We start from the raw sequence: 18,454 nt of genomic DNA, 5'->3' as shown, positions 1-18,454 counted from the left end.
TGCTTCACCCTGTTAGCGAAGCCGTTGTTCTGTGTGAATGTGTTTACTGTATGAAATACTGTACACGTGTGGATGAACAAAGTGTGTGATATATTTGCGTGCTGGTGCTTTTACAGTGCATGTTTTTTCTTGGAACACACACCGTCTCATCTGTTTTTTCCGTCAAAATGTCTTTTTTTTTAAATATATCTATAAATGAAAACATTCCTCGTTCACAGTCAGGGACGTCCCGTGTGGACCCCCAGCATCTCAGTAGAACTGGACACAGACAGGGAGGAGGAGCCGACTACCTAACTTCACCGTAAACCTCATAGTGACCCAGGACCGTGATGGACGTTTCTGACCTGCTGTAGTCTCTCCATGGTCCCTGTGTCTGGGGGGATTGGTTCTCAAACACTGGACACTTTGTCTTGGCAGCAGATGGTATTTACCTGACTGGGTGAATTCCTATAAGTGTGTGTGTGTGTGTGTGTGTGTGTGTGTGTGTGCGTGTGTTTGTATGGGATGGTGACAATCCCGTCAGCAGAGACGTGAGTCCAAACTGACTTTTCTTATGTGGTTAAGAACTCTGAGTATTTATTAAAATCTGTTGTTATTATTGGAAAAGGAATAAATATAATAATAATTATTATTCTTATCAGTGCTCACGTGGGTGTCTGTATATATCTGTTAATAAACTAGGAGGGGGGCATTAAAGATGGGGGGTGGGTTCATGACGAATGAGGACGAAATCATTAAAGAAATGATCCTTCAGTGTCAGTGTCACATTTTTCCATTTAATCATGACTTATCATTTGTTACACTTTAAGGCACTCACATTAGCACAAAGGGTTAATTTATGAAAATATATAAAATGATGAGTTTAAAGTCACACCGTTTTGTTAAATAAAAACAACGTTATGAGAATAAAAAATGAGTTTACAAGAAAAGAAATTAGATTTATGAGAATAGAGTCATACATTTATGTCGCGATGTTACGACTATAATCTGGACTTGTCCAAACCGCACTGTTTTGGGAAAACATTCACGTCAGGTGGTAAAAGACAAAGGCTGCTGCAATGACAGAACAACGCCTGTAGGTGTCAGTACTGTACCCTATGATGTCATGGCTGTTTTTCTCCATGTGATGCATTCCTATGGCCAAGCTCTGACACTGCCGTTGGCATCAAAGGCAGATGATGGTGTTGTCGTGCGTTTTGTTTGTTTTTTGTTTTTACAGATAAAAATGATATCAGGAACCAATTAGAGAGGATTACGAAGAATAAAATACTGTAAATGTTAAATCAAATGTAATAAATCACCCCGTAGTGATCGGCTCTGACTGTGAGAACACGGGCAGAGTGAAAATGGATGACAAACACACTCACAAACACACACACACACGGACACGCAATCTGCTGCCGTGTCTGTCAGTGTGACCGCCAATCAAACAGCCATCAAGACGCCAGCCAGTTGCCTGGCAACCTCTCCTCACTGCCATGGTGATGCTATTAAAAGCCACAACAAAGAAAAGTGAGAAAAAAATGGGCCTGAAAATGAACGTGAGGGTTAGAGAGAGGTGTTAAAGAGACAGAGCGCGTGTGTACACACACACACACACACACACACACACACCATTTGTCCATCACGACTGAAGAAGAAACTATCACGTGTTTTTCACCTCACGCTATAAATTTCCTCAACATTTTTCTGTGAAGTTCTGAAGGGAGAACAAGAACATGAAGAATTAAAGGAGTGAGGAACCATGACTTTTCCTTCACCTTTAATTTGACCTTTTACCAGAAAGTACCCTCACAGCCTTGGAGAAGCTAAGATCTGAGATAATCGTTCAAGAATCACATTAGGTTTTGTCAATAACTGCTCTTTAAAAGGTCGTTTCAGGGCTGACCTGCAGACAGACTCCTTTGTCTTTCTTTAAATCTTGGTCGCGTGATTTTTCTGCGTTCTAGTCAAAGGTCCACGTCAGGGTTCTCCGTCCACAGTTCAGTTCAGCTCTGGGCTGAGGCTGTGAGTCTCATGCGGAGACGTCAGGCAGACATGACGTCATTTCTTTTTTCACTTCCAATGCTTTCATACGGAGCAAGATTATTTTGCACAGAGAATTGGAACGAGGCCCTGATTGAGAGCTTGTTTGGTTTGGCAGCTTTGCACGGAGACACAGACCGAATTCACTGAGCTCAAAATATGAGAGTTAAATCGTTAGGAAGTCATTCGATGCCGCCCAGGAGTTGAACTGTTTTTAATCATTCTGTCAGTGCATGCAGAGGTTGGTAAAAGTAGGACTCTGAATAAACAAAAACCCAGATGTTGACGTTTCCGTGTGAATTAGTTCACTGAGAAAAGACTTCTGCTAATAATTGTCTTATTTAGTCTTTTTATAACTTCATTCATCTTCAACTGCACAGGATGCAGAGGAAGCTGTGGCCAATCACAGCAGTCGTGGGGCATGAACCTGGACAGATTGGAAGTCCGAGAGCCACGTATAGAGAAACATGAACTACACTTTTACGTCAACCTAAAAATTAACCATAAGGGAGAATATTAGGGATCTTCAATAATATCGCCCGATCAATATTATTGGCTAGATATTAGCATAATTATGTAATATCTGTAAGAATCGTTATTGGTTTTTCTTCTGATAATAAAAACCCAACAGCACAATTCCGGGGTTTTAAGTGCCCTAAAAATAGTTTTGGGGATAAACAACTGTATATTCAAGTAAAGGTCACTAGATGGCAGTATTGCAGCCATTATATGATTTAATAATTGGGATTGTATGCAGAATGCTGGTAACAGCATAAATAAATACATATTACCAGCTCTATATCAGTATTGGTTGATATCAGAATCGAAAATGAAGAGTTCGGACAATATCGGCATATCGGATATCGGCAAAACGTTATATCGGACATCCTGAGAGAATATGTATTCTCCACTAAGGATGTATGGACATCATTTACTGCTGGGGTGCAAACTAGCGACCTTCTTGCTGCAAGGAAACTGCAATACCCAGCGCCTCCACTGTGTGGCCCCCTTTACTGTATGCAGCACCAAGACGCAGACCAAGAGTCTTCAGAAACTGTGACGACAAAAGAGATTCCTGTTCATTTGAAACTTTATTCATATTCATCAGTTACCAATCAATAGTGCATTCCCGGGTTAGCAGTTCACTGTCAGTCCACTGTCACAGGCGTCCCCTGGTGGCTGTTGGCTGGCCAAACGGGTAAAAAGGAATATTTAAAAAGAACGAAAAGAAGAGGCCTCCGGGTTACGAGGCGAAAGGAGACAAAAGCGCGGTCATAGCCTCCACTTCTCCAGCTTCAGGTTACTTTGTCAGAGACAGACAGGGTGGAGGAGCAGCTCAGCGCTCTGGTACCAGTTCCTCAGAGTTCCAGTCCCCCTCCTGTGGTCCTGCCAAGGGCGTTGCACATACACACAGTTCTCTGAGCCGAGTCTGGATCCCATGACCAGGACAAAAAAAAATAGTACCAACGAATACCGACACAGTCACAAGCAGCTCCGGTGGAGGAGCCATCAGAAATTCTCTTTTCTATCTCTTGCTTTTCTTTTTCAGTTGATAAAGCAATCGAGTAAAGTAAAGCTTTTCACAACCATAAAACTTTTTTTTTGTACATTTGTATTATCTGTCACAAAAACTACTTGACGAACATTTACCTCAAATGACATCAAAGTAAAAAGAGCCAACAGAAGAAAGTAACACAGCCAGGAGTTCGACTTCTTTTTTTTTCCCCTTCTGTTTTTTTTTTTTTTTTTTTTGTGCTTTTTGTTTGTACGTTTTTCAAAGCTACACTGACGTCGAGGTTCAGGTCTGTCTACTTGTGCAGACGGCGTGCTGTCAGAATCACAGCAGCTCTGCTAAGAATCCAACACCAGCCAGGGGTGAGTCTGCAGTTTGTTCAGCAAGTTATGATGAGACGGTGGTGGCGCGCGAGGAGCAAGAATGACTTAGCGCAGCAAGACAGAAACAAGATGGCCGACCGGTGCCATGGAGAGAGAGCCACGGGAAGAGACCAGTCCCCCGGGGGCCAGTGGGTGAGCAGTTATAGCGCAAGCAGCCATGGTGATGGAGCCTGCAGGTGCCGTTCCTCACTGTTGTTTGTTTGAGTTCTCTCCTCTGGGAAAGCAGCGTCAGAGAGAGAGAGGAGCACAGAGCTCAGAGGCACATCAGCAGGGAGGAGGGTTTCTGCCTCTCATGTACATCGGCTGAGGGAGGCCACCTTCATCATCCTCATCATAGATGTGAGAAAGGTAATTATATAAGAGTCCAACATTTTGACAGCAATTCCAACAGGGTCTTACCTATAAAGCTAACATGTTAGCTTGTTTGTAAGAGATAAAAACCACTTGTGTTGTCTTGTGTTTTCTTTTTTAGAGATGTGAGATTAGACCAGATGTTTTTCTTATGTGTTTAGTCACTCACCTAATGTTTAAATCACACATATTATGTCCTTAGTTACTCTTTGAAAAATTATGAAGATATATATTTATATATATATATATATGTCATTCTATATAGATAGATTTGTCCATCTGGCCAAGCCATAGACTATATATGGGAACTGGGCAGAGCTACGTCCATCACAGGCTCTTGTTGCAGGGCTGAACTCAAAAGAATGCTGGAAATGTGTTTCCAGAATCTATAGAATGTGATTTCATTTCCATTTCTGACTTAACAGTAACTTCGATGTCACTTTTAGAAATTAAAATCTCATGTAAATAAAAACAAAACCCCAATTAGGTGAAGCTCTACAGTAATAATATGATTGGCTAGTCCATTTGATTGACAGCTGCATCGATAATTAGGCTAAAAACCCTGATGTTATGACAATATGACCCGGCTCCTATTGAGCAATGCAGCTGTCAATCACACACTGTGACCAATCATATTCACCTTTTCTCCAATTGAATTTACACCCCTGCTTTGACTTGTTTTTTCTCTAAATGGGATCATAATCAGAATACTTTTTCTTTAAGATCTGAAGGAAAGCAGTTATAAAAACTTGCAGAGCGCTTCTGTCCATCATCAGACTTCCTGTGTCCACCAGCTGACATGATCTACATCTTTCATCTCTACAGTGAATAGTTATGAATAAAACTTCTGTAATGTGCCTCTCCTGCCAGAGTGGGAGCTGCAGGTGCTGCTTTACTGCGGCTGACGATGGCCTACTTCTCCCTCCACTGGACCAACTATCGGCGCTTCAGTGCCATCTCTCCAGAGCCCCAATGACACACTTAGGTCCCCTATTTCCTTCAGTCAGGTCAATGGAAAAATGGAGGAGGTGGGCAGGGGAGGCTGTTTTCTCCCAGTTTGCAGAATAATATGGTGACGCTACATTATTGAAGACCCTCCGCCTTGCAAATGTTTTCGTTTCTTCACTGGCCTTAACAAAGGACTGAATGAATATATAAAAAAAGATTGGACTGCTTGTTTTGCAGGAGCATGCCATGTCCATTAGCGCTGCAGCAGGTTGGACCCTCCAGACCCTCCCAGCTGCCCCCCCCCCGCTGACATCTGACATCTGTGGAGTCAAGCAACACATGCAGAAAGGTGTGGACGAGCACATGGGAAACAGGAAGTGGGGTTTTATGTCATCGCACTTCAGGACATGCTTTCAGGAATCATCAGTTCAGCCTTGTGCCAAACATCGCGGCCTACGCTAAAGCTAATATAGAAGCATTATCAGTGACTGAGGCTCACGAATCACAAGAGCGGTGAGAAAGCTTTGCTGCTGTGGCCAGGGGCGTCTGAAGCTAATGTTGACAGGAGTGTCCAAACACACGTTTCTACCCAATGACGCACGGTGAACAGAAAGAGGCAGGAATCTCAAACGGCTTGCTCTGATTAGGAGGTTTGGGGATATCCAAACACAAGAGTCCGTGATTGTTTTCCCTGTGTGTTGGTGTTTGGTGAGCGAAGCCTCAGCGAGAAGGCGTGAGACCTTGAGAAGGTGTTTCTCACTGTGAACCCGTGAGAGTGGATCTCCAGATAAACAATGGAGGATCAATAGAACCCAGGTAACACTGGCTTTTTTTCCGATGTGACATCATCATTGGGAGACCTGATGGGGAAGGAGATGGGAGGGATGAAGGGAGGAGGGGTGATGTGCTTCCACAGTCAAAAACATCAACGACACACAGTCCCAGAGGGGGCTTCAGCCAAAAGAGACAACACAACCGTCCAGTCGGTAACTGCAGTGCGATGGATGCAGTTGGAAGAAACAATAATAATAATAATAATAATTTAAAAAAACAATTTCTAGTTACAGATTTTAAACATTGAAATTAGCCCTTGAATTCAAACAACAGTCCAGAAACTACAACGTGACGTAAACAGAGACCGAGCACAGAGACAGGCCAATTCTCTACTTCATGAATATTGTTTTTTACTGTCCCAGAAGGTCAAAGGTCAGAGTAACTCTTGCTGGGGTTGATACACAAGCGGGGCTGTGGTCCAGATGTTGTGGTCCAGATGTTGTCCCCCACTTTTTCCCCCCATAAGATTCCTCTGAACTCACTCATGTCCTCTGGACTGGTCAGGAAGGCCAGGACAAAAAAAAGAAGCAAGTGAGCAGAACCAAAATGCATTTCTGTTTTTTTTTCTTTTTTCTTTAAATGTTCACTAAATTAAGCATGTATCTGATATTTATGTTTCTGAAGAATCCCTTTTTTTTGCAGCCCACAGTAACAGCCGTGTCACAGGAGTATCATACACCGTTTTCCTCCGTCCTTGTTCTTGTCTGCATCTAAATGAAGGAACCACAGCACCTGAGGGAGAAGAGGGGGAGAGGAGGGAGGTGGAGGGGGGAGGAGGGGAGAGGGTGAGAGAGACAGATGCAGTGGCGGACGGATCTTGACATGTCTTCCTTCTCTTTGTCCATCGTTGGCAGCCGGGTTGGGACTGTCTCATGGGTCTGTGGGCTGCTCCGCTGTCAGAGTGGATGGAGGAGGTGGAACCAAGGAGGGTCATTCTGGGTCAGAGGTCAGAGGGTCAGGAGGATGAAAGGGTCAAGGGTTAGCCCAGGGTCTCTTTGCCGCTCTCTCGCTCCCGCTGTCCGCTCTTGCTCATCTTCATCTCCGTCAGCTGGATGTACCGCAGCACGTTGGTGTCTGTGACGGAGGGGAGGCAGAGAGGAAGACAGTTAGAGGAAGGTTTCTGGTTTTCTTTAGCCTAGCCTGGAGAAACTAGTATATATTTATCATATCCAGGTGCTATTAGCCTGCTGCTAGGATGCTAAATTGTTGTCATTAAATAAAAACAAATAGCTGCTTTGATTCACACCCCACCTCAGGCTTCTGCTCCCCGTATCAGTCTGGGTTCTCACCTGTGGGTTCGCGGTTCTTGGCGTCACGCAGGTAACGCAGCGCGCATTCGTAGTCACCCAGGTGATAGAAGGCGATGCCGGCTCGGTACATGGCCTTGAAGTGGTCTCTCTGGTGGCTCAGCACCTTCAGGCAGTACTCCTTCACCCTCTCGTAGTTGACGAGTTCAGACTGCAGCAGACACGCTGTGGAGAGCGGAGGCAGCGAGTTAGCGCAATCCAAAAACATGGCGTGCGATCTGCGATCATGAAGGCAGTATATTTCTCCTCATTTGTCCATAAAAACACCCACCAGTATCTTTGGCTGGAACCTGAGGATGATGCCATTCTGCTGACACCTCACTGTGTGCTTTTCTAATAGAGCCCTGGTGAAATGAAGCTGCCACCCTTCCTCAACAGGATGGAGGCAAATTGACTATAAATAGTGTCTCACGGAGCGAGGGCGCCCAATAAAGGGTTGTTTTACGGCAGATGAGTTGAACATACTGCTGACAAGGTGTTTTTTTATTCAAACTTTTTCATCGCAGACCTGCCCAGGAAAGTGGCCGTTACGACAGAATCAAAGAAAACGCATTCAGCAAAGGAGAACCTGTGCTACACTTTAATCTGAAACCTTTAATGGTTCAAACGTGAACAGCATGGCAATAACAACCACCGTATAACACTTTGTCCCAGAGATGAACTGAACTGATTCCTGCCACTACAAAATTCCAGAGTTTTTGTTTTGTTTTTTTGATCCCAGTCCCTGCCCCCATCCTCCTCGTCTCCTCTGGGCTCTGAGTCTGCCCTTGACACACAGACAGCATTGTGAAAAACATGAGTCAGGGACTGGTAGCCAGGAGGCAGAGTGAGTCAGGAGTGAGAGACAATAGAGGGAACGACGAGGGGGGGTAGACGTGTAATGGAAGATGTGTGAAGTAGAAGAGACGAGATGAAAAAGGTGAAAAGGGGAGAGGAAAGGAGATGGGAGGAGGAGGAGTGGAGACGAGACAGGAGAAGAAGACAAGGGGGAGGGAGGGGTGAGTGCATGAAGACCCCTCTCTAATCTCCACCTCTCCATGTCATTAATATCACAGACTGGCGACTCCTCTGTCTGCCTCCTCTGACTCCTAACGACCAAACAGCAGACCATAAACCTCACCTTCATTTAAATGACATCATCATCACGAAGACCATTAAAAATGATATCATGTCCTCACAGTTACCTTTGAGAGTCACAATTTGTCCTCACAGCTTACCACAAACTTACACACTCACACTCACACACCCTGGCTTGTCAGCAGCAGAAGTGCAGAACACTAAATAATTCATCACAGAGAACACCAGCAGACAGAGGAGTTGAGCTCAACTCGGCGCTGCCGCCCGTGTCTGCAGGCTCCACCGTTAGATCTCCTCTTCTGTGAGCGTCCCGTGATTTATTTGGTCGTTGGCTCGCTGACCTGAGAATCAGCTGCAGACCTGGTCTGCGATTACAAAAACAAAATAAAGGTAAAAAACGGTGTAGGATCACGCTGAGAGAAAATGAAAAAAAACAACCCTTGCCGCAGTCAACTCTGCTCTGTACAGATTCAGATCTGGAAACCATTTTTGAAATAGTTCTATATTTTAAAAAAAAAGTTAAAAATACTTTATTTTGATTGGCTGAGTCAGTGGGGGGGATTTTCTGATGTCACCCTTCTCCCGCACTCTGACGCTCAGTTTTTCAGGATTTGAACAATAAATAAAATGAAACCCCTGTGTCGGAGGCGAGGGGAGTGGTGCTTACTCAACACACTGCATCCAGGTGGAATTTGAACCTCTGACCCTCCAGGAACAAACCCCATCCACAGTTTTTCCATAATAAGATAATATAATGTTAAAAACCAGTAAAAGGGTTTTAAAAAATGAAGTTTATCTAAAGATCCACAAAGTCATTTATATAAATCTACAGTTTCTGTTCTAAGGTATTTTAATCTTAAAAAGTTCAGGCCCTTGTACTTGATTTAAAGATTCTTGTCAACACATGAAGAATAGTTGAATATATAGCTTCTTTTTTAGCTGTGCTGTTTTGGTCTGTAATGAACAACTAAAGCTCTTCTCTGATTGGTCTGACTCAGCACGCAGCACCGAGCTGATGATGATGATTCTCAGTCATCAGTTTGGTTGGGAATCACCCCAGATGACCTTCCCTTCTGCTGCGCACCTCTCTGCTGAATAAACTCCTCTCAGACCGATCCAACACCGCGCCCTCCCATTATCAACCTGCAGCCTCGTACGTGAGCCGAGCTTCAAGGGTGTTCAGTTTCATCCATAACGGCCCAGGCTGAGGACACACCAGAGGAGCAACCTGACAGTGATCACAGCACCGCATTTACAGAGTTCGACCGGCCGAGTGCGACAGGGGAGCGTACGCAGAACCACTTTACACGATGATGACGACGACGACTTGACTTTTCAGATACTCGATTGATCGACGCACATACACACACCGAAGCACTGTGCCTGGCCGGCCGCGCCCTGCTGGCCCATTAGTCAGATGGATGGCATGCCAGAGGGAGAGCAGAGTGTGGTGAGATGCATTAGGAGCATGATAATGGTCAAAGACAGAGCAGCCCACAGGACACAGATGGACAAAGATGAAAATGATGAGAAAAAATATATGAATAAATAAATAACGAGGCTGGAGCCAAGGTGTCCCAGTCTCTCTGGGACGAGGCGTCAGGGTCAGGGTTTCAGTTTGACGTGGGTTCAAGGACCAGTCGGTGAAAATTAGGATTATTTTAACCCCCTACACTCGCTGATCAACCTGTGGCTCCTGAGCCACTTAAGCTTCTTTGCATATTCAATATTGTTAGCATCATAGCTAACGATAGGCTATGTCTTATTTCGGCCAAATTCTGATCTCTGTCCATCTCTACTGTCCTAACGCTGCTGATTCCGTTTTTTTCCCCCACATGAAAAACGGTTCTCGTGCAACAGTGTTACGAGGCTAATGATAATTGCTAATACACCAAATTTACTCCAGCTGTGCTTTTCAAACAAAATACATTTACGACTAACACATCCAATCAACCGGTGTAATTAGTAGATTTCAGCAGCTCCGACACTTTCTGCAGACTTTGATTTAACAATCACTGTGAGATAGGGTTGTTACAAAATCCATTTTACGCTTCATCCTCTGCCTGTTGCTTACTAAACAACATAACGTCGTGCAGCAACACAGCTAGAGGGGAGCATTGGTTATGTAATACTTGAAGGACAGTTAACGTTAAATGTACTAAATGTACAAGTTTTGCTAATTGGCTGTTAATTCATACAAGGCCATTCTAAGAACAGAGGACTGTTAGCTCAACATTCCGTGCTAAAGTTTGTATGTCTGTGCGTATCTGGGTTGTGTTTATGTGTTGTTATATACTGTAAGTATTTTATTGGTTGAACATGATGAACGTGACTTAGTGACTGAGGAAATCCAGGTCTGGATCATTAAGAAGAACAGGTAGAAAGTGGGACGCGAGGCTGTAGAATTAGCTAAATAAAGACGCCGCCCGTCTTTCTCTGCCTGTTCTTCTTGACTTATGAGTCTGCTGAGACCTCACGGCTGTCAGAGACTCCTGTTCTGTAATGAGCCGTCATGTTTGCTGTATTTAATAACAAAACACTCTTTTTTTTCTCCAACCTAACCTCATTTTTGTGGCTGTTTAATTCAGTATAAATAAATTAGCTGTGACTTTAGTCGTTGAAACATCTTCACTCCAAACACAAAAGACAAGAAAAATGGAACAGATACAGGTCCTCTGGGCGGACGTCACACTTCGTTAGCCAAGTCGTTACTGAGGTTCATACAGAGTTGATGTGTTAGTGATTCTCAGGATGATTTGATACCAGTGCTGGAGTCTGGATTTCATTGATTGACTGATCAATCTTTGAATCAATATCTCCAACCAGAGGTCGGACCAATGTGGCCTCTTTGGTTCAGGGATCGTTTCCTTCAAGAATGATAATTAAAACAAATGACTCAATAAAACAAGGCTGGAGATTGAAGAAGAACAGGGATGACAACTGAAGAGCTGCAGAGACACCACCTCATACGGACAGTCAGTCGCTCAGTCTGTAGGTTAGTCAGTCTGAACGTCAGTCAGTTGTGATTCAGTCTTTTTTTGTTCAAACCAAAATAGACTGGGCCACTCTTCATACCAAATAACAATCAGTAACCACTGAGCATCAAACCGGTGACCTCTTCCACCATGTGGCCCTGCTGTTTCCCAAATCTTTTAATAAAACTGAGTGAACAAACAGCTTCTCCAAACAGTCCTACTGTTCAGAGAGAGAGAAAGACGACACATGACGGGATGTAAAACTGCACAAATGAAAGAAAATCAAGGCAGACAGATCAGTCTGAATACAGATCAGTCTGAATACAGGGCCTGATGTGAGGCTCTGTGATTTCCATTTGTTGTCAATGAAGTGAAGTGTTTCTGATTCACTGCCAGAATCCAACCAGGGTTCAGACCAAGACGAGTCAGAGGAACTGGGAAAAAAAGTGTACGAGCGTGAGTTTGAAATTCTCAGCCAAAAGAACCAAAGCCAACAGGTGCAAAGACAGCTGTCGGCTACGAGTGTGTGATCGTGACCAAGTGTGTGTGTGTGTGTGTGTGAAAGTGGGAGTGGTTAACACATGCTCAGGAACCCTACTGGTTTGCCTGAAGCTTGATGTCTAAAAAAACTCACTTTCATTTCTGAGAGGAATAAAAGGAGACGGTGAGAGAAAGTGGGCAGGAAATGAAACAGGAGGGCGAGGGAGGACGGAGACGGTGCTGACAAGATGAAATCCAGAGAGAGAGAGAGAAGAGCAGAATCACAAAGCACAAAATATAGATCAGCAGCAGAGGACGGGGGGGTGAGAAACACTGACGGAGCCGACCGAGTCTGTTTTCTTTTACTTCATTTTTTCCCCAGCAGGGGCCACACCAAGACGAAGCTAACGACCCCGTTGATTGGTCTGCTGTCCATCACTGCTGTAAATAGGTGTACAGGAAGATGACAGCAGATGGAGGGACCATCACTCTCACTGACGCTCTCACGCAGCGTCAGCTCACACTCCCGGTTTTCCCTCACAGCATCCATCCCTGACGTTCCTACTGGCCTCCTCCCCTACTTCCTCGTGTCCTTGTTTAGCCCCAGATTCCATCTCCATTCTCTCCACAACCTCCAAAACCCAAACACAGCCAGCTCCTCCGGCCAGAAGAGGAACTGCTCCACCCTGAGTGATTCTGAAAATGCCTACGGCTCTGTGCTCACCCGAGCACGGAGGCTGATCTGACGTGACGCAGCATTTACTCCACCTTCGCCGGCCTCCACCTGCCCCTCTCTCTGCCCCTAGATTCACTTGGAAATTAATTTTGCACTTCTGCTGGCTCTCCGGTTCCTGGTAATACTCCTTTAATCAGTCATTTTAACAACGCGTTAGAGTGAACGTCGTTCAAATGGCAAACACACTTATATTAACGTGGCCTACTTGGCAGGGAACATGGGCACTTGTGTCTCCAATAAAAACACGGCTGGACACTTTCCACCGGGTTTATTGACGCCATGATTAAATTAGTGCATTTCAGCGAGGCATAAATTGGACTCAGTTTTCTAAATGATTGAAAAAAAAAAGATTTGTGTTACAGTATCCGTTATTAAAATGACACTTATATTTTAAGACTGTTTTAGCTGCAGATGGTGGATGACATGCACATGGCCATATTAGTAACGGAGGTCTAGACCAGTGGTTCTTAACCTTGTTGGAGGGGGGCGGGTCATCACAAATCATTTAAGTCGGGTGTGTGTCTTATCCTCCGCAGAACCCCTGGGGTTTGATCGAACCCAGGTTAAGAACCAATGGCCTATATAGACAGACATATATACATATATATATGTATATATAAGTATATACATATACATACATATATATGTACATACATACATATATACTGTATATAGATATACATATATACATACATGTATACATATATATACATATATGCATATATATACACAGACATACTGTATATGCATACAGACACACGCCCAACCACACACATACATATATATTGTATATAATTATATAATTTAAGCAGAAAAGTTGCCCTTGTTTTTGTTAATGGTTTACTGTAAGGTCCGATGTAAAAGTTCAATTGAACATTAATGTAAGTGTTTGTGTCTTTTATCAACCCTCCCTATCATTAGTCCTCAGGTCATCACATTCACCCTGGCACTGCCCATCTTCCGACCTGCTCTATCACTTTCCTGCCTTCCACCTCGCTCTGCCGTCCTAAAATAGATGCTGATTGAGGATTAATGATCTTCTACTTAAATATTTATAGTGGTGAGGAAGCTTTCTTCTCTATGACTTCACCTAAGATGAAATCATTTAATGCCCTCCCATGCACTTTACAGTTTCCAGAACTTGGGCTGAGTAATTTCCTCTCCTCTGAAGAGAGGCATCGGAGTCAGGTCTTTGTGAAGTTAGTTTGAGACCATAGAGGAAATTAAAAGTAACTGATAAACTTCAACTTTATTTTATTCCCCAAGGATGTGGACTGAATCTGTTTATTTTTTGCCTTAAAATGTTTTTAAATAGAAGAGTGGAGAATTTTAATAAAGCCTTGAGTTTCTTCCATGGAGGTTTTTATGTGCGTTCTAGCTCCACACTGTGGCCCTTCGTACAGCCATTATCTGATCGGTGATGTCAGCTGTGGACACAACGCTGACTCCTGCAGCTCAGCAGGTTTTTTCGGACTTCTGCTGTCAAAATTTTCTCTAATCTAACCACACACTCCCACAAAGCACATATTATATATTTGAAGAAAAAAAATATGGCTGTGTTTGCGAACATTGACCCACCCCTAATCTGGGTAATCTGCAGTAATGTATATACAGTTTCTTTCACAAACTCGTTTAGTGCGTCATGGCCGTATCAAGATGAAGGAGTGTTTGGATGGAGAGCTGTGCCAAATGGATTGGCTGAGATTTCACGATGTCAGCGTAAATCTGCGGGAGAGAGACTCTGATTGTTTGAAACATAAACTCTATAACAGTATTGTTCATGGCCACAGAGAGCTGCTGATTTTATTAGTGATTATTTGCTTATTCAGGGAAAAAAAAGAAAAGTATGCAATAACTTTTGCTTGCAGGCGTAGTGACCTCTCTCCCCTGCAGGGGGTTTTGTTTTTATAACCTACACCTAACATATTAAACGGAACTATGTATAATATGTACACACTTAGAGTTCATATCACATATCACATAATTTAAAAAAAGATTTTGTTATTTGTTTTTTATATACAACTCAACATGATTTAAAAATCCTGTATTAATAATGTCTTCCATTGAAAACCACATAGAAAATACAAAAAAACAACAACCAACCAAAGACAACCCCTCCTCACTCCACGGAGAGATCCCTTAAGAAATGCATCAACATAACACCAGCCTTAACATTTCACCTCCATCACAGCAAAGGGCATCACAAGGACGAGCCTCCTGCGTTAACCTGTGTCCAACCGTGTAATGAAGCGTTCAGTGTCAGGCTGGAGCGGGCAGAGCAGAGACTGCTGAAGACCGAGGCCGGCAGGGTTTCATCAGCGAGCTGCTCGGCAGATAAATATAAACAGCCAATTGGTTCAGTCGGCTGGAGCACAGGGTGTTAGATATGCCCACACACATACTCAGCAATTTCTCATTACTGGGAGCTCAGAGAAGATGGATGTTTGACTATTTAAAAAATAAATATATAAATAGATAGATGGGGCTTTGACACCACATCTCAGCAGACGCCTCGACATTTAACGGCTGATCAAAAATAGCTTCAGAGCTCATTTGGAGTTCATTCGTGAGAGAGCGCCGATTGAATTAAGCAAATGTAATGAAAATATTGGTCACACTGGTCGTGATGCGGGAACGGTTAGGATTTTGGTTTAGCTGTGATTTATACATGTATATGTATATATAAATATATTTACACACACATGTACACGTACATATATTATATACATATTCTGCACCTATCTTGTGTCCAAATAATCTAAATATGAATGCTGATCATTAAAATAACTCTGACTCCACCCTCCCCTCCTCTTTCTCCACACCTCTGTTTCTCCCTGACTTCCTGTCTGTCACCTCCCTTCTTCTCCTTCCTGACAGATGGCTGAATATTTTCAGTTTTGACAGGAGTCATCTGGGCCTGTCTGTGTGCTGATATAAATCAGTTGGCTGTGGATTGGATTTCTCCTGGTTGTCTTTTCCACACGGGGACTAATAATCTAAAGGCAGCCATTAGAGCCTTACTTAAACCACATAAAGGTCACAGCGTGAAGAATTTCCCTCCCCATTACCCTGTTGTCACTCCTCTCTACAGTCCTTCTCTCCTCCTCTTTCTTCTGTCCTGTAATCCCCATCATATTTCACACTAGTGTCCGGCTCCTCTCCCCTCCCTGCTTCCTCCATTTTAGCCTCTTTCCCACTGACTCACCCCTTTTTCCTCTCCTCTTCTGACTGAGGAATAACTCAGAGGGTTGGTGAAGGGAGGACAGGGTGAGGGGAACAGTATGGGGAGCACCGTTCTCAGCACTGACAGCAGAGCCACACCATCTGCAGCTCTGGCAGTTCAACAGCTCTGCTCTGACCGTCCCTCACATCACACACACACACACACACACACACACACACACATAGACAAACAAACACAAAGACAGACGCTGAACAAACCTCCTCCTCAGTTTGAAAAAAAGTCTTCCTCACAAGCCATACAGAATTGGAATCTACTGGAATCTACAGTATCTATTAGCTATTCCACGTGTTAAATTCAAGGCTCGCGGGCCGAATGTTGCCCGTCAAATCATTTTGTGTGGCCCTGAGTGTTTAACTGCCTTATAATAAAGTCTGTGCTAATATGATTTTCATATTTATTCACATTTGTTCACAGCAAGGCCGAGCGACTTATTATTGTCCCTGAAGTACAGACTGACCTGGACAGGAAGAGTTCAGGTTTAAGGCACTACTGCTTGGATCAAATTACAACCTCAAAGTCAACTTCAAGGCTCGTTATATCAAATGAATAGCAGACATTTGAGACAAAAGAGGAGAGTTTTTATGACCATGCATAACTGTTCACCTCAGTGGGAGTTGAGAGAACGGCTGCAAACAGATGTTTGAAAGCCGGGGGGGACAACAACTGAGAAACAACAACACTGCCCGTCATTTTAACAACAATCCTGGACTTTGATTGTAAGTCCAGCACAGATAACAGATGTTGTCGTGACCAACAGGCTCATTAACAGCTCATTTACAGCCTGTAATTGCATGTCATGGATCATAAGTTCATTGATGTCCCGGGTCAGCTGCTGCTGCTGCTGCTGCTGAGGCTGAGGCTCACATTACAGGACATACAGTGTGGGGCCAAGCCATTTGGAAAAAGGATTATGTAAACATGTATGTTACGCTGCAGCTGCTGAACACAGAGAGACAATACTAAATAATTGTACTATTTTATCACCAAATATTAAACATTCGCCAAGACCTCCACAGAACACGCTGTTGTTGAACTTAAATCAGTAGAAGAAATGCCGCTGTTGGTGTCATACAGCTAAAGTCAGTGCTACACACTGAACAGATCACGTGGTGTTAAAGAGGGAAGTGACATTATGTTGTTTTGCTGTTAGCAAGTAAGCAGGGAATTCAGTGTGCCAGGTAAGTTTTCTGAACAAATTTGATTTTTTGTAAAATTACAACTCTTTCAACAACAGTATCAATCGTGAAAAGTATGTAAGTAAGTATGTTTTCTTTTAAAGGTAGGGCTAGGCTAAACCTGATCCATTCTCAACTTACAGTGAGCCATTGCCAAAGAGCTCTATGTGGCCCCGGAGCCACATGCAGTTGTGTTTCCGACTTTTCTGTTCTGATTATTGTATACATATATTTTAATATGACGATTATTATGGATGACTGCTGTTCTACCAAGGGCTTCCTACAGATCAATATGGAGGGGGAAAAAAGAACAGTCAAACTGCAGTGGCCCCAGTTATTTCTGAGCGTGTTGGTGTTGTTGGGGAGATGGCTGGGTGAGGCGGGTGAGCAGGCGGGCTGACAGACAGTCTGCCTCTGGCCAGAAAGTTACATCAGAGTGAACTCTGTCACACACAGACGGCGTTGATGGTAATGATGCTGATGATGGTGGTGGTGGTGGTGGTGTGACCCGTTTAGACACAGTCCTGCAGGGTCTTTAAGGTGTTTCCTAAAAACGGCTCAACACAATCAGGTCACGTTGTCCCTGTGCCGTGGCATCACAGGTCAACTGTTCACTGATGTCCAGATAGTTAAGGTCAACTCAATAAATTTCACATCAATACATGCTGAGAGAAACAGTAAATACTAATGAGTAATGAAAGAGCACTGCAGAAAATTTGCCGTGAACCTTTTCACCAAAATAAGCCCAAAAATAAGCTTCAAGTCTGAGTAGAAGACCTGGGACAGACAACTGCAGTGTGAAAAAGACTAACTATAAAAGTGACAGTCTGCCAACCAAACCTATTTACAGTCACACTTGGCTTTTCTTGTCGTGTGTTTGCTGCCAGACACCTGACACAGCAGAGCCACACTTTCTGGGGGAGAAGCCCAAAATAAAATAATAATAAATAAAAACGTGTGACACTGTCTGATTTTTAGCTCTACTTTTGGCTTTACACAGAGAACTGCATGCTGTGCTCACTCGTCATTTGGTTCATCTGGGGTTAGCCTCAAATTAGCCACGTAGCTTCCAAATAAAGAACAATCATTTAGAATGTAGAAAATACTTACTAATTGCGGTGCTTTAATGCATTTTTTCCTAGGACAGTGAAGGCAACGCTGCCTTCTATAAGCCAATAACTATAGTAATAACTGTCTGCTTTTGCTTCCTATCTTAATAGTGTCGATAAGTAAAGGGGATTCATTTGATTGGCCGCCCCATTTGACCTGCTTTCCACTCATTTCAGACTAATGTTCATCACACTTCCTCTGTATTTATGACGCATACATTTTTCCCTCTCAATAAAATGTGTTGTCTTTGACATTCATTTGTTTTAAATGACCATTTACTCTGCTATTCATAATGA

General features: G+C 43.5%; 1 protein-coding gene across 1 annotated transcript in view; it reads right to left on the bottom strand.

Moving 5' to 3' along the window:
* Positions 1–3,748: 3,748 nt before the first annotated feature.
* ttc9b (tetratricopeptide repeat domain 9B) overlaps positions 3,749–18,454 on the bottom strand; it is a 17,543-nt gene continuing 2,837 nt past the window's right edge. Inside the window, exons 3-4 of the mRNA XM_008309675.3 lie at positions 7,344–7,526; positions 3,749–7,128 (exon numbers count right to left, since the gene is read on the bottom strand). Coding sequence (XP_008307897.1) covers positions 7,034–7,128; positions 7,344–7,526 — 278 coding nt within the window. The 3' untranslated portion in view covers positions 3,749–7,033. The remainder of the gene's footprint in view (positions 7,129–7,343; positions 7,527–18,454) is intronic.

This window comes from Cynoglossus semilaevis, chromosome 4 (assembly GCF_000523025.1).
Source record: "Cynoglossus semilaevis isolate Cse_v1.0 chromosome 4, Cse_v1.0, whole genome shotgun sequence".
NCBI classification, from domain to species: Eukaryota; Metazoa; Chordata; class Actinopteri; order Pleuronectiformes; family Cynoglossidae; genus Cynoglossus; species Cynoglossus semilaevis.
Note: the sequence above shows the minus strand (reverse complement) of the source record. Positions and strands in the feature narration are given on the sequence as shown.